The sequence below is a fragment of the Podarcis bocagei genome (assembly GCF_964188305.1).
Source record: "Podarcis bocagei genome assembly, chromosome: 15".
Lineage (NCBI taxonomy): Eukaryota > Metazoa > Chordata > Lepidosauria > Squamata > Lacertidae > Podarcis > Podarcis bocagei.
Window position 1 is genome coordinate 29656663 of NC_138141.1, and position 20921 is coordinate 29677583.

A 20921-nucleotide genomic window follows, 5' to 3' on the forward strand; every position below is an offset into this window, starting at 1 on the left:
CCACCCCGTCCGGCATCTTTGCCTAGCCCTTGGGATTCTCCTCAGGCCCCATACCCTTTCCTCCTGCCCTCTGCTTTGCATCCTCGTTCTGAGATTTTGCCAGGCTGTAAATGAACTCTGGTTGTGCCTCTTGCTTGTCCAAATCCAGGACAGAGAAAGGTGTGTGAGGTGTCTGTAGAAACTAGCCTGCTGCAGCAAGCAACCTCCTCTTTGGTCTTTCTCAGTCTGGAGCTCAAAGTAACCACTGGAGGCATGGAGAAGATAATTGGAGGACAACTGCCCCATGACTCAGCTCCTCCAAGTCCAAGCCTTGGTTCCTTGATGAGCCTTTGAGTATATGCTGAGCATCATGTACAGCACACCAAAGGTATTGTAGAAAAAATGGATCACAAATACAACTACACAAATATACATGAGAACCCACAAAGCAGGAAGCCAATAGGTTTGCCACCTATTGGCCAAGATTGCCCCTCACACAACAGCTCAGTCACAGGGGGATTGGGTTCAGAGGGTTAAGTCCAAGCAAGTTCTACTCAGAGTATACCCATTAAAATGAACAAATCTGTTATCATAGAGCTGGAAGAGACCCCAAGGGTCATCTAGTTCAATTCCTTGCAAAGCAGGAATCATAGCTAAGTGATCCATTCATGTCAGTGGGTTTTCTCTGAAGAGGACTATGAATAATGGATATGAATTTCGAAAGGGGAACCACTCTCACCCTTTTAGGGGTTTAAAGAGCAATTTAAATGCTCCCAGTTTTCTGTGTCCCAGGGCCTTTTTTCCATTCCCCAGCCTACTTCTTTGAGAAATTTTAATCCAAGCCAAACTGACAGCTGCCCCTTCCCTCACAGAACCTGAACTGAAAGCTGCTGTGTTGCCAAAGTAATTCAGTGCTCTGTGCTGCCTGCACCAGCTCAGCTGGTGCAGGAGCCACACAGCACAGATAATAAACGCCATCAAGTCTCCTTTCTTAACTGAGATTAGGTTGTTTGGTAATTCAGACCTGTATATAATCAAGCCTATTGAAATCAAAAGGCTGATTTGGCCTGCGGTTCTATCCTGCCCCAGTCATGCACATGGGTGTGTCCACGTGTTAAAAATGGCACAATGCAAATGATCCTGAAACTGCATGTGTTCACTGAATGTGTATGATGCCTTGCAGAATGGTATCTTGGCCAAATGGGAAGATAAAAAAAAACTTGGGAGAAAGAGGGAAGATTTGCAAAGTTATTCCAGCCCACACAGCAAAGGGCCTCGGAAACTGAGAGAGGACAGTTCGCATATGTCAGTGCGTGGACAGCAGGCACACCCTTTGCCAGGCTCAAAGCTCTCGCAAGCTGCAGCAAGAACAACAACAGGAAACGGCCCGGAGTATTTATAGCGCAATTGTGTTTATCCCAAAAGTGACATTCTGAAAATATGGTGATGCACGTTCAAAAAATAAGAAATAAAGTTGGAGATGCAGAGGGGAAAAGAATAGGCGAGCGTTAACCTCATCCTTCGCACTTGGATCCTATAGGGGCTTGTAACTAGGGCTGTCTGTTTCCCCTCCCTCTCCCCCCAAAAAATAAAGGCACAGAACTGGGTGCCTTTCAGCCAAAACTTTGTGGCTTGCAAGACGAACAGCAAAATAAGGCATTTTTGATTGAAGATTGTAAAGACATTATCAACCTTATATTCATGAAGACACAGTAATGTGGAAAGAGAAGGGGTGGGGAATCCCAATTTTTACTGGGGTGTTTTATGATGTTATTAGATTTGCTCTCTTTCTTTATCTTTAAGAAAGCCTTAGTAATAATAATAATAAGAAAACAAGCAATTTTCCACTCCTTCCCACCCTCCTCTCCCTGCAATTTATTCAAGGGCTGAACCAAAAATGCTTCTCCAAATTTAACATTTTATACACATGCAATGGTTGAGAGGGGAGAGGTTTGGCAAAGGGGGCAGCGGGGGGAAAGTGTGTTTTGTGGGGGAGGGGAGGTGCCATGATTTTAATCCTGGTGAAAACCGCAGTCCCGGGAGTTGCAGTGGTTTTTAAATGTTACTTGTCTTCCATATACCACCGCCAGGTCAATCAATGTAAAGCTACTCCTGGCCGCCCACACTCTCCAGTCTCCTGAGGGGAAGTAATGGCGTCCACCAGCCCCCAGAGATTCCGTTGGGGGCATAACCACTACCAGGATCACAGAGGGTACCCTCCCTATTTTAGCTGGAAAAATTAGAATCATAGTATTGTAAAGTTGGGCCTCCAAGGGTCATCTAGTCCAACCCCCTGCAATGCAGGAATCACAGCTAAAGCATCCCTGACAGGTGGCTACCCAACCTCTGTTTAAGCAGCTCCAGTGAAGAAAAGTCCACTTTTAAACAGAGGCAGGATGGCCATCAGCTAGGAGTTTTTTAGTTGTGAGTCCTGCATTGAAGTTCTGAACACAACTTTCATCTCAGTCCTAATTCTGCAGATTATTATTATTTCATTAAACACCTCTATTTTCATGTTTTATTCTGATTTCTGCTAGTCACAGGGAAAGGCAGGAAGCAATGCAGGATGCTCGGAACCCCATCTTACAAGCGCTGGAAACCTTTTGGCGTCTGAGATGTCACTAGGCATTTTGCCCACAGTTGAAAGCAGATTCTGGAAAGGTTTTGAAAACACACACAAGTGCAAAGTTTCTTGGAAAGATGAAATTCTGCGCCCCAAAATCTGCATGAAGCAGAACTGAAAAGCACTTTGCTGTTATGGTCAATCTGGAACCAGGCCCCGGGACTTTGCAATTAAAGGGGCTTCGGATGTGCAAATCTCAAACGCCATCAGGGCTGGGTTACCCATTTGGCTAATGTGACTACAATTGCCTGGGTTGGGCCCTCACTTTCGTTAGCTCTGCCATTTCCCAGCTCAGTCATAAACCTGTTTGTGCATCACCAAAAATGATGGAAGGCATTGCAATCAACAAAAAAAGGTTAGCACAAGGCTGCAGATTTGCATGTAGACATGAAAATACAGAGTGGCTATGGGGAACATGTGATGATCCAGAAGTTTTATTTATTTTATTGCATTCATATCACACCTTCTTTCCCTCCAAGGAGCTCCAGGTTGTGTACATGGCTCTTCCCCCCCTTAATTCAATCCACACAACAACCCTGCAAGGTAGGTTAGGCTGAGAGACAGTGACTAGTCCCCAAGGTCACACCCAGTGAGCTTCATGACCAAGCAGGGATTCAAACCTTGGTCTCTCCCACATTTAGTCCAACACAGGTTTTCGCAAACTTGGTTCTCCAGATGTTGTTGGACTACAACTCCCATCATCCCCAACTAGCAGGACCAGTGGTCATGGATGATGGGAACTGTGGTCCAAAAAGAGCTGGAGGCCCTGCTTTCTGCCAGTTAGAGAGCCAGTGTAGTGTAGTGGTTAGCGTGTCGGACTAGGGCCTGGGAGAGACCAGGGTTCAAATGGCCACTTGGTCATGAAGCTCACTGGGTGACCTTAAAGGCCAGTCACTGCATCTCAGTCTAGCCTATCTCACAGGATTCCTTTGGGGATTACATGAGGATGGGGAGAACCACATAGACTACCTTGAGGTCCTAGGAGAAAAAGGTGGGTTATAGATACAGTGGTACCTCAGGTTACAGATGCTTCAGGTTACAGACTCCGCTAACCCAGAAATAGTACCTCGGGTTAAGAATTTGCTTCAGGATGAGAACAGAAATAGCGCGACATCAGCAGGAGACCCCATTAGCTAAAGTGGTACCTCAGGTTAAGGACAGTTTCAGGTTAAGAACGGACCTCCAGAACGAAGTTCTTAACCTGAGGTACCAGTGTATGTGATTTCCTCATCTGCATTCCAGGGAAAGCTTTATTGTATGATTCTGCTAAATTTATGAATCACAACTCAAAAATGGAAGCAGAACTCAAGGGATGGGGAGGGGAGGGGAGCTTTCTGCTGACACCACGAGAAATTCTAGATTTCTAGACAGAAAGAGGAAGGGAACCGATGAAAATAAGCAAAAGAAGCATGTGAGGAAGAGACTGTTAGCAAAGTCACTTAAAGAACACCAACGGAAGGAATCCAGAGGGAAACATCCTGGTAACGCTTAACTAAGCCAACTGAACAAAAACAGCGGATAATTGAAGGAGAAACATTTGAGGGAGACATTCAACCAAACACACAGAGGAAAAGAACCCTCAGGACTACACAGTCAATCAGGGCACCTGTTCCCCCCTATGAAAATCATGCCACTCTGCTTGGTTTCTAAGCAACACCTGTACCTGCCCTAACCCTTAAGTTTCAATGACTCCTGCTGCTGCACTTCCAGCAGAGACAAGTAATATGTGAATGTGAAGACACATCATGTGCTCCTTTGGACATCAGAACTTGCTGGATCAGGCCAACGGCCCATCTAGTCCATTATCTTGTCCTCACAGCAGCCAAACAGATGCCTGTGAGAAACCCACAAGTGGGATCTGAGCCCAAGCACCCTCTCTCCTCCTTTGGCTTCCAAAAACTGGGATTCAGAAGCTTGGCTACAGCCAGCTGTGGAGGCAAAGCATAGTTTATGATGGCTAAAAAGGTAAAGGGACCCCTGACCGTTAGGTCCAGTCGTGGCCGACTCTGGGGTTGCAGCGCTCATCTCGCTTTATTGGCCGAGGGAGCCGGCGTACAGCTTCTGGGTCATGTGGCCAGCATGACTAAGCCGCTTCTGGCAAACCAGAGCAACGCACAGAAATGCCGTTTACCTTCCCGCCAGAGCGGTCCCTATTTATCTACTTGCACTTTGACGTGCTTTCGAACTGCTAGGTTGGCAGGATCAGGGACCGAGAAACAGGAGCTCAGCCCATCGTGGGGATTCGAACCGCCGACCTTCTGATCGGCAAGTCCTAGGCTCTGTGGTTTAACCCACAGTGCCACCCGCGTCCCTAGTATAGTAGCCATCAATAGCCCTCTCCTCCATGAATTTGTCTAATCCTCTTTTGAAGCCATTGAGGTTAGCAGGCAATATCCCCGGGATCAGTTTACGATACTTATTAAATAGTACTATCGGTGTACATGGTGCTTCATCATATCACATGATGTGCTTCATAATGTCACATGGTGAAGCAATGCTGACATATTTGGAAAGCACTGAAACAAAAAATCCAGGGACCATCATGTTATTTTAACTCACTCCTCCATTTCCCTTGCAAATTTTAGTGGCACTGTTGAGTCCCTGGGTGCCCCATAGACTCCCATAAATGCAGACTTGAAAGCCACAATCTGGAAAAAACATCTCCAGCCTGTTGCTGCCATGAATAAGCGGAAATCATTTTTCTGCAATTTAAGCTTTCAGCAACAAAATTCCCCCCCCCTCTCTCTCTCACACACACACACCACCACCTATCTGTGGAACACATCAGAGTCCCTAGAGCACATTGCTTGCAGAAATAATAAAAGCTCTCCCTCCTCATTCATTTATTTAAAAAGAAAGGAAACCAAGCAGCAACCAAAAAAGCAAAAACAAAAAACCACACACACAAGAAAGAAAGCACTGAGAATTCTTTCTTTTGTTTTGTTTAATGCGTAGGGGAGCAATGCTGCCTTTTCCATTCTGACTTGTTAATTAATGCAATTGAGTCCATATCTACGCCTGGCCCCGTCTAAAGGGAAAGCCATTCAGAAGCATTGTTGTCATGTCTATTAGCTTTCATTATGGCCTCGGCTGATCAAGCTCAGATTTCCAGGGCTTATTTGCATCTTTGCTGTCTTGGCAGGTGCTAACCCAGGTGTCCGATTGGCATTCAGAGAAGATGAGCACTGAAGACAATCCAGTCTCTAAGCATCATTTGCATAAAAGGGAGCCTATACATATATATATATAGTCAGACTAATTAGTTCTCATCTGTGGGGTCGACTCTCGTGACCCTCAGGCACACAGCTAATGTTCTACTTATGTCCTGCTCAAAAGCTTCAGAACTTTACCATGGATTCTGATTAGCTGTCTACACCCACCACCAAAGAAACCTGGATTCGGTTGGTACAGTTGCGTACCATTGATGGCTATTGATGGCTACCAACCACGGTGGCTTGGCTCGGTCTCCCCAGTCATTGGCAACTATGCTTCCGAATACCAGTTCCTGGAAGCCACAGGGGGGAGACACCAGGCAGGATCCCTCAATCCCCCATCCCTCCATGGGCCAACTTTGGCAGGCTGATCAACCGGCCCAATGACATCATGGGATCGACACCTATCCAAGTTCAAAGGAGGTAGCAGCAACAACCGCACTGTGCTTTGAATCCAAATAATTTCTCTACAGATGGGGGGGGGGATGTCATTAAAATTTTCATGGATGTGTGTTGGAGGTATGCTGTATTCACCTACCCACTCAGAAGATTTGACTGTTTATGCTTCTGGGAAGGAAGCTGAGCTGAATCTGGAGAATGGCCCAAATCTAGCAACTAACACTTAACAGCGTTTCAAGACGGCATCCTCCAAAAAGGCAAAAATAGGAAGCACAATGGAGACAGGGATTTTCTAGGGGAAGGCACCAAAATATAGGGGTTGTCCCCAATAAACAAGAAGTGCTGAATGTGTTTCTGGCATCCTTTGCCAGCCACACCCACCCAGATGTTTTGAATTACAGGTCCCAGCAACAACTGATGGGAGTTGTAGTCCAAAGCATCAGCACGGCACCAGGCTGAAGGACATAATGAGAAGAGTCTGCTGGATCAGGCCAATCGCCCATCTAGTCCAGCATCCTGTTCTCACAGTGGCCACCCAGAAGCCTGTGGGAAACCCACAAGCAGGATTACATCACAAGAGTCCTTTCCTCTCCTGTGGTTTCCAGCAACTGGTACAGTGGTACCTCGGGTTACAGACGCTTGAGGTTACAGGCTCTGCTAACCCAGAATTAGTACCTCGGGTTAAGAACTTTGCTTCAGGATGAGAACAGAAATTGGGCGGTGGGCGGCAGCAGCAGGAGGCCCCATTAGCTAAAGTGGTGCTTCAGGTTAAGAACAGTTTCAGGTTAACAATGGACCTCCAGAACGAATTAAGTTCTTAACCCGAGGTACCACTGTATTCAGGAGCATCACTGCCTCTGACTGTGGAGGCAGAGCACAGCCATTAATAGCCCTCTTCTCCGTGAATTTGTCTAATTCTCTTCTAAAGCCATCCAGATTGGTGGTCATTACTGCCTTCCGTGGCAGCAAGTTCCTCAGTTTAGCGAACTTCTTTCATGTTGCCTCTTACTTTCCTTTTTTCTAAAAAGTCCCCAACCCTGTCTAGGGGAGTTTGCAAGATGAATTCCTATTGGTTCACTATCTATCTCCACTGTGTGGAAGATGCATATAGATTAACACTCTCCCAGGATCTGTGATGATGTGTTAGGCTCTTGAGCCTGCACGGATGGCAGCAGATTTGAGATTCCCACATGTGTCTCCTGTCTTCTTTGATCAACCTTTTTAAGCAACTTGGCTCAGCTTGCACTTCCTGGGTTATCCCCTGTATCAGAGCACAACTTATCCTTTGGTTTACACACTGTTTTGAATTTTGCAATACAAAAAAAAAAAAGTACCAATACGCATATAGAAATTGTGTATGCCTATAACAGTAAGAATTACATTTCCGGGGGTAAATTGCCTACAACAATGCGAATTTCATGCAAAAAGATTCAAAAATAATGTGAAGTTTCATGCATTTTTTCCCCTTTAAAAAAATCAGGTTGCTAGGGAAACAGGATGGAATGGAGTTATGAACGAAGACATGCAAAATTAACACAGATTGAAAACAGACGGATCCATGCATCCCTAAGAAGATAGAGGCATAGCCCTCTAGCTCGGCAAAAGGAACCTCTTGAAAAATCTCTCACCTAGAAGCTTGACCCTTTAAAGTTGACCCAGGTACCCCTTTTTTACCCCAGAGGCAAAGAGCTTTTGGGCTGACATGGGCAATCCATTCCACAATTAAAGCACTTTTTAAAAAGAAACTGTTGAAAACAGTATGTGAAATGGCCGGTATTCAGACAATGCTTGCTTTACCGAGAGAGAGAGAGAGAGAGAGAGAGAGAGAGAGAGAGAGAGAGAGAGAGAGAAAGAAAGAAAGAAAGAAAGAAAGAAAGAAAGAAAGAAAGAAAGAAAGAAAGAAAGAAGGCAATGTTCAATGCAAACATTATGTGAGGTTCCCCAGGAGAGCTGGAACAGGAGCAGCTGAGAGTTATAGCTTCCTTTGTTCTGTTAAAAGGAAAAAAGGAAACACATCAGGAAGCCAGGCTGTGGAGCGCAGGAAGCCTCTCTCAGCCTGATAAAAAGAACTGAAGCGAAGTGGGTTTGGATGCAGTTATAAGTCAATCAAACCTGGACGGAGAAGTTGCAGCAGAACGATTTTAAATTTGTGCAGAGAACAACCAAGTTGTTTGTTGAGCAAGCACTGGACCCCAGACCCGAGACAGGGGAAATTGGGCTTAGCCTGCCACCTGCCTGTTGACTGTCTTCACCACTGCTGGTGGGATGAGAGAGAGGCAAAAAACAATTTGTGGGGAAGACAAAAAGAGTGCCATCCTCCCACCTCTGGACAGAGAGAAGATCTGAGCCTATCTGAGCCCAGTACGTTTCTGACCACAATTCAAAGTGTTGGTGCTGACCTTTAAAGCCCTAAACGGCCTCGGCCCAGTATACCTGAAGGAGCGTCTCCACCCCCATCGTTCTGCCTGGACACTGAGGTCCAGCACCAAGGGCCTTCTGGCGATTCCCTCACTGCAAAAAGCCAAGTTACAGGGAACCAGGCAGAGGGCCTTCTCAGAGGTGGCACCCACCAGATGTCAAAGAGAAGAACAACTACCAGACTTTTAGAAGACATCTGAAGACAGCCCTGTTTAGGGAAGCTTTTAATGTCTAACAGACCACTGTATTTTAATACTTTGTTGGAAGCTGCCCAGGGTGGCTGGGGAGACCTGGCCAGATGGGTGGGGTATAAATAATAAATTATTATTATTATTATTATTATTATTATTATTATTATTATTATTATTATTATTATCTGCAAACAGAACAACACAAGGAGAGCATGGCTCACACAACCTATTGCCTTCATCACACAGAATCCTAGAGTTGGAAGAGACCCAGAGGGTCATCTATCTAGTCCAACCCCCTGCAATGCAGGACTCTTTTGTCCAACATGGGACTCAAACCCACAACCCTGAAATGTAGAGTCTCAAGCTCTACCAGCTGAGCTATCCCAGGGCTCCCGTGCCTAGGAGAATCCCTGGCTGACCAAATGCAGAGGCACTGAAAGAGGCACAAGCAAAGCAACTGGAGGTGTCTCCATAACATCTCCCATGCCAGTTGGTGTGTCCTGACGCATCACGAGGCAAGACCGTTCCCCTTGCAGACATCATTATCACACCAATAGCACCAGTTGGGTTGACGGTTCTGGCTTCAGAATCCCCACCTACCCCCTTGGGGATCTTAAAGCATGCCACAGGTGAGGAACCTGCAAACCTTCTAGATGCTGTTAAATACAGTTATCATGTCCCTGGTCGTTAGCCATGTCAGCTGGGGCTGATGGGAGTTGTAGTTCAACAACCTTTGCAGGGCCACAGATTCTCCATTGTTCAACTCCATCGGGTTCTCAAAAAAACAGTTCTTGACTTGGGGAGGCTTAGCGTGACAACATTCACCAGCCTCTGGGAAAGGTATGACTCATCCAAAGCCACCAATTTCATATCTAGGTTAGCAGGTAGGTTAGCATTTGAGCTCTTAGCAGGTGAAGTTGATAAATTTAGGTTAACGTGCTTTCATTTTTTCAAATAGAACAATTTCACAAACAACAGGCAACTACAGCCCTTTTGCAGTTTGGTTCTATGTTTGCTTATGGCACAAAGGTTTATTTACTTATTAAATAAATTGGACTGCGGTGTGGAACAAACTTCCGTTTCCTTCTATTTCTGTTGATGTGAGACTGGGTCAAAACTGATGCCTATATGGCAGTTGGCTCCTATAAAACTTTATAGGTTTGATATAACACACACTTACGGGAGAGGCTGTGGGAATGTGGGGTGCTCTTTTAAGTCATGTGTCCAAGTATAACCTTACTGGGTAGTGTGTGGAAATATCTTCAGAGAAATATAACTGATAATTGATCATGAATTGAGATCTGTGCGTACTTAGCACTTCTAGGCATGTCTGACAATGAAGATTATTCTTATCGAGACTTGATCACATTTGGCTTATTAGCAGCCAGACTCAAGATTTCTAAGCACTGTAAAAATACAGAATCACTTATCAGTTTCTCAACGGTATTAGAGAATATGGAGGTTCTCTCTTGTGGACAAACTTATATAAATAATCCATTCACTACAACAAAAAAATATGGCTATGTTGAGCATTGGGTACCATTGATATCATGTGCCTCTAGCATGCCACTGTGTGCTCCACATTCTGAAAGAAGTGATCTCTCTGCAACATTCAAGAACATCACCTAACACATGTACTTTCACGTAGAACTCTCTTTTCATCTATTCTTTTAGCAAAGTGTGTCTTGCTTTGATATTGCCCAGTCTGATTGATTTGATTTTCTATTTCCAAAAGGCTTCTTAATTTTCCAAACAACCTGCTTTGCCTAGGCAGACGTCAGACCATTTCTGGGCTTTACTGAGCATTCATTCCAATATGCTTAAAGGGAGGTTATACGGCAATGAGCTTTCACCTTGATTCGCTTGCCGAGTGTTTGGTACATCTTCCTGTCAATCATCCATCCATCTCCCACACTTTTCCATGCATCTCCCTGTCATTTTCCCAACCACAAAAGTCTGGATTTTCTAAATTTGTTGTGTTAGGGTGACAGAGCACTTTCACCCACTTTAACTGTGCAAAGCTAAATTTTGGGTCTGCACTTGAATATGGACCATCTGGGGAAAGCCGAAGAGGAGAATCCCAGGGAAGCTGGTGACTCTGAATCTTTCTGCTTACTGCTACCATTAATGGTGCCCAGTCTAGGAGCCATACCTAAGGCTTCCTGATGTCCAGTCCCACCACCAACTGGACACCAGTTGGTCTAACTCAACACTCTTCTCTATATCCTCAATTTCTGGAGCTCCACCAAACTGTATAAAACTCTAGTGGCGTTAGATCCAAAAATGACACATGCCAACCATTTCCCCCACCCAACCATGCAACAATGTGTGTCACATATTTAAGCAATTTTCTGAGGTTATGGTGCTTCTTAAGAGGTTATGGAGGAAAACGGGAAACATCAGAGAGGAAGCTGTGAATCCCTGAAAGGCAGCCAACCATTTCTTGACTGCAGTTCACTTTTCCTTTGCACATAAAATTAATTTACAATGCACTCAAGAACTATCAATGATACAGCCAGAGGCTGATGTTTTCCAACAGTGGCAGCCGAAGATGGCTTACAGGTGCAAGAGCACATATTCAATCCTCAGGCAAGTATTTGCAATTTTACCACTATTGGGTTAGGAAAGCAACCAAAAAGCTTTCCTATTTGCCTTGGGACAGAGGCGAACTTTCAAAAAGGCATGTTGGGCTCTTTCCATGGGGGGAGAAAACTGCTTGTTTGTGAAAAATGGATCAATTTAATAACAAATGAAAGTCTCCTGTTGCTTCATTCACAAAGGAGGCTGCCCCCAGCACCTTACACACCAACAGTGAGCTCGGATTTTATGCAACCAAAATGGCACCATCCTCACAGTAGTGGGAGATATCAACAGGCTTGGGGAAATTCAAAATTGCAGTATTACAGAATATCTTCAAAGGGGGACAGGGAGACTGTAATGCAGGAATCGAAAACACCAAAGAGCTTAGTGAAGACTGAGCATGCCCAGTGGGCGCAGAATGTTCGGTGGGAAGAGGAAGGGGAGGAGGGATGGAAAGGAGTCTTGGGAAAGGGCATCACTGTCTGGCTGGAAATGATGGAAATCAGCTGTGATTCCGGCATTTCAGGGGGTTGGACTCGCTGGCCCTTCAAACTCGACAATTCTACCGTTCTAGGAAGTACATCCCTAGCAACCTTGTAAAGCAGAGGAGTGAGAACAGAAAGGGGATGTGCAACACACCTTGGCAAATCGTTTTAACCACAGCAGCAGCAACCACAACAACGAAATGACCTCCTTTCCCAATCTAGATAAGTCTGTTGAGATGAAGCAACCTAGCCAGGCATGGCTTTTTGTGAGAGTTCAGTACTGATACTAGAAACAAATCCTTAGGCTCAAAAAGTGCTCAGATGTACCATGTTATTTGACCCCCCCCCAAAAAAAACACCACATTTTTTATTATATTTTTTTTCTTTTCTTATTTACTTAGCACCCGGCTATGCTTGGGAAATCTGGTTCCAATAAAAACAAACAAACAAAGGACATCTGACAAGTTGGAAGGCTGCCTCCACCTGTTCTAAAGCAGTGTTTCCCAACCACTGTTCCGCGGCACACTAGTGTGCCGCGAGATGTTGCCTGGTGTGCCGCGAGATGTTGCCTGGAGGGAGGCGGGCGAGTCGGGCGGCGAGAGGCAGGGCGGCGGCGGCGAGGAGAGGCCGCCCAGCGCAGGGCTCTCGCCGTCTGCCTGCCTGCGAGCTCGGCGGGCAGCGCCTCCGTCCGCAGCGCCCGCCTCACGGCTCTCATTCCCTGCCCCTGCCAAAGCTCACCCAGCCAAGCCGTGCTCTCCTTCCTGCCTCGCTTTGCTGCCTCCTCCCCCCCCCCAAAGCTTGGAGGTTCCCCGGCAAGGGGGAGGGGAAAAATTGAAACTTACACTTTCGTGCGTCCCTCCCGGCGTGACGCTGCGCGCTGACGTCATGGGGCTGTAATGGTGGTGTGCCTCGAGATTTTTTTCATCAAACAAGTGTGCCTTTGCCCAAAAAAGGTTGGGAAACACTGTTCTAAAGAATGAAATAATTGTGACAACCAGAAGAAAACACGAGGAGGGGGGGAGGTATTATTGGCCCTAGTGACCCCCCACCTATAGGATGCCAGCGAAGGAGACACACATAGAGATCCAACAGGCGACTTCTGTGCCAACTTTTAAAGGCCTGCTAAAAATGTTTCTATTCTGCCAGGCCTGTTCAAGCAATTCATAGAACTGTAGGGTTAGAAGGGACCCAAAGGTCAGCACTGTTTAGGGAAGTTTTTCATGTTTAATAGATTATTGTATTTTAATATTCTGTTGGAAGCCGCCCAGAGTGGCTGGGGAAACCCAGCCAGATGGGCAGGGTATAAATTATTATTATTATTATTATTATTATTATTATTATTATTATTATTATTATTTAGTCCAACCCCCTGAAATGCCGCAATCCTGCCCAAGACTGATCCCGGGGTGGGCTCGAACCACCAACCTTCTGGTTAACAGCTAGGTGCACTGACCCACTGTGCCACAGTCTAGCCCATCCACAGTAGTCTGCTGCTGTTTGTTTTAAACTTTTTCCCCCAGCTCAGAGACCTGCACTGTTTGCTGGTTTGCTACTGGGCCAGGTTGCAGGTGTTGCTAATAGTATATAAAGCCCTTAACAACCTGGGATCATGAGATCGCCTTACCCCACATGTGCCCACTTGACTGCTTCAATTGATGGAACTGGCACTAATACACGTGCCACATAATAGCCTGTCATCATTTGTAATAACTCAGTCATTTAGTGTGGCAGCACCTGCACTTTGGAACTCCTTGTTTCTGTAAACCACTTCGAGGGTTTTTTAAACAGTCAAGCAACATATCATTTTTCTGAAATAAATAATAAATAAAACATGTTTAAATCTTTTTATGCTTTAACTGTATGGCTTCATGTTTTCATTGCTGTAAACCACTTTTGCTATATTTTTATGCTATAGCGGTATACAAATATTTTTACAAATCAATAAATAAGCTCCGTTTTAATTTTTGTAAGCTGCCTGGAGTGCCAGTTTAAAATATTTTTATGATATTATTATTATTATTAGTCAGACTCATTTTTCCACCTCTGAGTCCATGTTGGCCTCCAGTGACTACAGAGTTTACTTTTCCATCACCTACAATCCTGCCCTCCTAACCACAGCAGGTCCTCCAGAAGTTCCTGAACTACAACTCCCATCAGCCCCAGCAAACATGGCCAATGGTCAAGGAGGAGGATGGGAGCTGCAGTTCAGCAACGAATGGAAGGCCAAAGGATCTCTACACCTGTAGAGCATGTGCTGCATAGGAGCCCAACTCCTAGGGGCCACGAGAGCTTTGGCCCCTGCAATAAAATATTTGAGGGGGCCAGCCCCCCCAACAAAAGTTGGTGGGCATTGCCATCAATATGGGGGGTGGGTGCACCGCAATCGGTGATCAATTATGCTGGGGCTTACCTGGGCCCCCACAATATTCTATTCAAGTTGACACTCTTGACGTGCTGTGCCCCTGAGCTGTGGTCCCCAAAAGTGTACACAGGATCACTCTGCATCACAGATTTAGTTGTCCTTTAACTGCTTAAGAGATCCCAAAGAAGCACATTTAAAAACACAGCCAGCGTATCACGCGGGTTAAGAGTTGACCACTGACAACCTTTTTTTAAAATAAAAAAAATCTAAAATTTTCTGTTCTAAATGACAGGCAGACTGTGTATGTCAGTTGCATGTTTCAGAGGACAGAAATAGGCACAGACTCTCAGGAAGCACAAAGAGCTCTTGCTCTGAGGTTGGACAAATTACCCAGCCTTGCGGGCAACTGCTCCTTCCCTTGCAGGCTACGCTCAAGGGTTCCTTCCCTGTCCTTTCACAGCTCTTCCCTCCTCCATCTGTTATGTTGCGGCAAACCAACTTTGCAAAGAGGAGCCGCAGCTGCAGAAAAATGCCCGTTACCGTTAGGACGTTGCCAGGTGCATCGAGAGTAGCCTCCTGCCTGGAAAGGGACTGTCTTGCGCTGCACCCATCTCCCGGTGGCCCAGAAGCAGTAATTCCACTTGGAAAGCTTTCTCAATCCAGCTTTCTCTGGCTTGGCCGACTGGCAAAGGACCAAACTGGGTTTCCTCCTAATTTATTTATTGCCCGCCTTACAGTCCCAGGGCAGGTCACGTAATTAAAACACAACATTTAAAGCAATTTAAATTTAAAGCAATGTAAAGGTCATCTCGGTGCTGTTTTGCAGTCCCAGATTCTTCCAGAAGAAAAAATGTCCATCGTTCCTCAAATAAGTACACAGATGTGATGATTTGGACAGGATTGGAGCCCGAAAGGGGTGAATTATAAGATTAACACTGATAGGAACTGCATGTTTGAAGGGGCTCAAACGCACACATGATATCTTCCAGGCCTGTTTGCCAGGAGAGAGAAGCCAACAGAATAGAGACACAAGACTTCTTGCCCTTTCCCCAACTTATGCCTCTGTCTTGAGAGCCAGAAAATTAGCAGTCGCCAGATCAGCCTTTGCCAACCCGGTTCCCTCCAGGGGTTGTTGGACCACATCAGCCCCAGGTAGCATGACAAGCACAGGGATGAGGCAAGTTGTAGTCCAAAGGGAACTAGTCTGAGGAATCCTGCATTGGACCAGTCCCCACCCTCCTCTCAGATCAATCTGCATGATTGGCAATCAAGGGCACAAATTGCCATGCTTGCTAATGGAGCAAAGGGACAAGGGTGAACAAGTATATCCAAAGGCAGCGGTGGAACCTAGCCCAGTGAGGCAAATGGAGCACTGCTCCATCAACCTTGGTTAAAGGTAAAGGGACCCCTGACCATTAGATCCAGTCGTGACCGACTCTGGGGTTGCGGCGCTCATCTCGCTCTATGGGCCGAGGGAGCCGGCGTTTGTCCGCAGACAGCTTTCGGGTCATGTGGCCAGCATGACTAAGCCGCTTCTGGCAAACCAGAGAAGCGCACAGAAACGCCATTTACCTTCCCACCGGAGCGGTTCCTATTTATCTACTTGCACTTTGACGTGCTTTCAAACTGCTAGGTTGGCAGGAGCTGGGACCGAGCAACGGGAGCTCACCCCATCACAGGGATTCGAACCGCCGACCTTCTGATCAGCAAGTCCTAGGCTCTGTGGTTTAACCCACAGCGCCACCTGCGTTCCTTGGTTAGGGTTGCCATATTTCAAACAGTAGAAATCCAGACAGAAAAGTGGTTGAGCTTTCCCCCCGCAAAATTGCATTAAAATGCCGTTTTTGAGCTATTTTTATGGGAAGCGGCAAAAACGGAACTGCTGACATGGGCTGCCATACGCCAAGATTTTCCAAGACATTTTCCTGATTTCTGCCCAGACACTGCTGCTGACTGCAGTATTCTGGATTTGTCCAGGAAAATCCATACATATGGCAACCCTAACCTTGGTCTTCCTCCAAGCGCCTCCATCCTGGCCTTCCTACTGACAGCCAGTCCAATAGGTGGCCCTGCCTATCAACTTCCTCCTCTTCAGTATTGCCCTTGTAGAACTCAGCAGAGAGAAGGATTTGAGCCAAAGCAGACTTAGTTGGCCCTGCCTGTCATTGGATCTGGTGCCCCCTACTGTTGGGCTCCCTGCCTTCCACCCTACCAGTACCCTATGGGCACCAGCCACCACTGTAACAAAGGCAAACAACCACCAATGCTCACCCACAGTTCATATTTATGTCCACATTTCCAAATCCATTCCCTCCACCTTCTGGCGAGCATTCTGCTAATGAAGCTTGCGTTTCTTCTCTTTTTAGATGCACTTGAATTTGGAAAAGGGAGAAGAATGTGGTCGCTCATGTACATATAGCAGGGATGGGGAATGTGGGGCCCTCCAGACAACGTTGGATTGCATCTTCCATGTTCCCCTAACCGTTGTCCAGGCTGGCTGGTACAGATGAGCACTGATGCCCAACATCACGCAGGAGCAAAACTTGGGTGTTGGTTGCCTCCTAATTCTGCAGTTCTGCAGACCTGGAGAGATTCATATTTTGCCATTTTACCCAGGGCTCCTGTATGCATTGCATGTCAGCTGCTGGGACCAGCGCCCCCCACTCCCCAGCCTGCCTTGCTGGGAGCAACACTGAACTGTTTAAATACAAACTGCATTTCGCTACATGGGCAGATAATGCCAACCAGAATGCACCACTTCCATTTACATGGATGCACATGGTTACAGCTGGTGCTTTTCTTCAAGAAAGGTGCCAGTTCTCACCACAAAGATGTTACAGTAAGCACCACACTTTTAACCAGTGTTTTTCTTTTAGGGGGGGGGGAAGGCTGCCGGTACTACATACCTAATGACAGGGGTGGGCTTTGGTCTTTCAAATTTCAACTGCGCCCAGTGCCAGATTTATGTATAAGCTAAACAAGCTATAGCTTAGGGCCCCACTCTCTTGTGGGGCCCCAAAAAATTTAAAGGAAAAAAATCCTGGATGTACATTTCCAAAATATAAGGTAACAAACAAATAAAATAAAACCTACATACAGCAACAGTGTTTTGTCTTGTGTAGGCTCCTATGATATAAGTAAAGGGCCCCACCTGCCATATAAAGGGCCCCATTACCTTCAGTAGCTTAGGGCCTCATCAAACCAAAATCCGGCCCTGGCTGCGCCCCCCCCCCCCGGTCCAAAGCCAAAATTCAGTGTCCACCCCCATCACCTCTTGCCTTCCATTCTGCACAATGCACTATGGTTTGGCACCAGTGCGGGGGAACCTGTCACACTGCCCTGAATCCAAAATGTAAACCGTCCTTTTCATCATGGATTGGGCAACCTGTGGCCCTCCAGATGTTTGCCAAATGACACTTCCTATCAGCCTCAACTCTTGGCCAGGCTGGCTGGGGTTGATCGGAGGGGTAGTTCAGCAATAGCTGGAGGGCCAAAGATCTCTGCTGCCCACCCCTCCGCTCCCCACTCTAGCTGTTGTTATACTCCTGGCTCCAAAAAAAACCCTGGCCAACCATCAGAGACACCAGCAACTGGAATCCAGCAGCATCTAGGAAGCTTTATTTATTTACTACATTTCTATCTCACACTTTTTCTTCAATGAGCTCAAGGTGGTGGATATGGTTCTACCCCTCCTCAATTAATCCCCACAACAAGCCTGCAAGTTAGGTCAGGCGGAGAGATGATGATTAGCCCTAAGGTCACCCAGTGATTTGAACTCTAGTCTCCCAGGTCATATTCCGTCTGTCCAACCATTACACCTCACTGGCTGATTTACACATTAGGTCTCATATAAAGCTACATATGGAGTTCAAGCCCATCAAAACAATACTGAGGCCTTTTATACAAGCATCCACTTTTGGCCCAGACAACACAAAACATAGCTCTTAAGAGCGGTGTTGGGGAAAGTCATAAGGGAGTAGGTGCTCCCCCATATTTCATGTTGCACAGAAGTTATTACAGAGATTTTTAGCAGCAACCACAGCAAATACTTGTAAATGCATGCTGCTGTTTGGCAGTTCAGCTGGGATGGAGTACTAAAGCAAGCCTTTGAACCATTCACAGAACTTTTCCTTGTTCCTTTCCCTCTTACCAATTCCATTATTATTATTATTATTATTATTATTATTATTATTATTATTATTACTATTATTATTATATGTGGACTATAAAAAGACTCCCCAAGCAGCTACAATAATGGCACCTTTGCTGTATCTGTGCGACACAGAACAACTAGCAAAGCAAAATGATGTATGAATGATCCAGTATAAATCCACCACGGATGCCCTGGCATTACATCAACGATGTGTTGCTGAATACAGGGAAGGGTTTACTCTCCATTCAAAAAATTGCGATCCTCTGCCAGCAGCCTCAGGGCTCTACCACTTCGCTATAGGGCAAGGGCAGGGAACCTCTGGCCCTCCAGATGTTGCCGATCTACATCTCCCGCCCAGGACCAGGGCTCAAATTCACCACTAGGTAGGGAAAATCTTGGAAGCCCAAATAAATAATTCCCAGAGCCCTGTTGCCTTCTCCTGGTTTTACTCCGGAGTGTTTCTGTCCGAGAGAGAGAGAGAGAGAGAGAGAGAGAGAGAGAGAGAGAGAGAGAGAAGAGGATTTGGAGTAGTTGGCTTCAGTCAGTGTCTGGGAGGCTGAAGGAGAAACTGGTGTTTTCTCTCTCCAGGAGTTGGCGGTTAGGACGCAAAATAGCTGAAGGCTTCGTGGTAGCAGCAGCAGCAGCAGCCTCCTTGCCAGGTCACCAAGACGTCGTCCGCTCCCTTCCACCCTCCCTGCAGGGTGGGATGCTGCACTTGTTACTCACTACGAGGAATCTGGCAGATTCCGCAAGAGATCACTTGCGGGCGAGGCGGGTGCGGGAGAGGGAGGGAGGGAGGAGAGGAAGGGAAGCTGCTGCCGCCGCCCAGCCCAGGCAAGCAAGCCGCTAGGGCTGTTTCTCCGCCCGCCCGCCCGCCCGCCGCGTCCCTGCCCACATTCGCCTCCTCTGATCCGTTTCAGGGGCTGCTGGTGAAGCCGTCAAAACAACAACACAAAACAACAATCCTGCATTGCAAAGGGGCTGGACTAGATGACCCTGTGGGTCCCTTCCAAATCTACATTTCTGTGATTCCTACAACAACGACGACGAATCTCCAAAAACAGGCAGATACGTTTGGTGGGGGAGAGCACCCTCCGGGCCAGCTCCCTCCCCCCCCCGGGCCCAGATCCAACTCGTGCGCCTCGCAACGAAGTCCTGCCCGACACACGGAAGCTTTAAAAGATCCCTTCCCCGCCTCTTTCTTCCTCTGAAAGGCGACCAAGAAATTAAGCAGGTCCGTAATGGAGCTGGGGGTGGAGGAAGGGAGCCCCCTTGCCCCGTGTGTGGAGTTGTTGTTTTTCTGTAGAGCGGCGCGTGTTCAGACGAGCCCGAGGATCAACCGTGCCCTGCGCCAGTCCCAGCAACCGAGTGGCCGGGCTCGGGACACTCAGACACCCCACCCCGGTCGCAGCAATTCAAAGAAACCCCGAGCAGTGGCGCCCCCGCCGTGGGAAGGGCGCGCGTGGAGCCAGGCAGGCGAATAGCAGAGCCCAATCGTCGGAAGGCGCTTCGTGGGTAGACGTTCCCCTGAAAATTGTGGGGGGGGGATTGCAAAATACAGAAGGAGGGGAACCGGAGATCCTGACGCCGCACCGATCCTGATTACTCTGGACCTGGATTTCGTTGCGCACGCTGCAGTCCTTCTGCAAAGGCATCCCCGACCCGAGCAGCTCCTCTAGCCCAGAGCTGCCGGGTCCAGCGCTTCTCTCCCACCCGCCAGTTCTGCCCGTTCCAACGTGTGCGTGATAATGCTGGTGGGGAGAAGGGGGGAAACGCACAAGACTAGCCCCCAAGATCCCACCAGATGCTGCCAACCCCGATTCCCCAGCCGAGGGGGAGGCTAAGCTGGAGGGAAGGCAAGCAGCTCAGGCTTGCGCTCTGCCGCGCGCCGCTTGCGCCCTTCGCGTAGGATCGCAGCCGGCGCCGCGCAAGCCAAGTAGCGAGGAGAGGAGAATAGGCAGGAGGGGGTGCTCCTCGCTCGCCGGCCGGGTTTTAACCCTTCCTGGACCTCCTCTTTCGGAAAGAGCCAGAGCAGCCCTCTTCCCAATTGTGCCCCCCAACCCCTGCTCGCTGCGCTCCTCTTGCCCCGCATCCATCCATCCACCTCTTCATCCGTCCTGGTTCACCCAGTTTCTCCCCCCCCCCCGCCTTACCTTAATGGTCCCGTCCATCGAGCGCGCTTCCCAGTCCGGCGTCCCGGGAGTCCGCACATTGACCCGGTTGAGCTCCGCGCCCGCGCTACGCCGCCCGCTTCAGCCCCGACTCTGTTCCGCGCCCGGCCTGCCTCCTCCGCCTCTCCTCTCGCCGCAAAGCGAAAGAGCGACAGTTAACCGGATGAAACTTTTTTCCCCAGCTCACTTTGGGAAGTGAAGTCACTCGAGGAGGAAACTTCGCTCCCCGCCGCGCCTGGGCCGGCCCTGCTGGATCCGAAGAGGAGGAGAACTTTTTTTTAAAGCTAGCAGGATATTTGCTGGGGTTAGATAAGGAGCGAGACCCCGGAGCGCGCTTCAGGACTCGGG

General features: G+C 47.6%; 1 protein-coding gene across 4 annotated transcripts in view; it reads right to left on the reverse strand.

Annotated features, from left to right (window-relative positions):
• Nucleotides 1-20921, reverse strand: part of FLI1 (Fli-1 proto-oncogene, ETS transcription factor) — a 118887-nt gene that overhangs the window by 70727 nt on the left and 27239 nt on the right. Inside the window, exon 1 of one of the 4 annotated variants that reach the window (XM_081172633.1) lies at nt 20556-20739. The exons of the other annotated variants lie outside the window; for them this stretch is intronic. Coding sequence (XP_081028759.1) covers nt 20556-20573 — 18 coding nt within the window. The 5' untranslated portion in view covers nt 20574-20739. Of the gene's footprint in view, nt 1-20555; nt 20740-20921 lie in introns of those variants that run through there. 4 annotated transcript variants of the gene reach the window in all.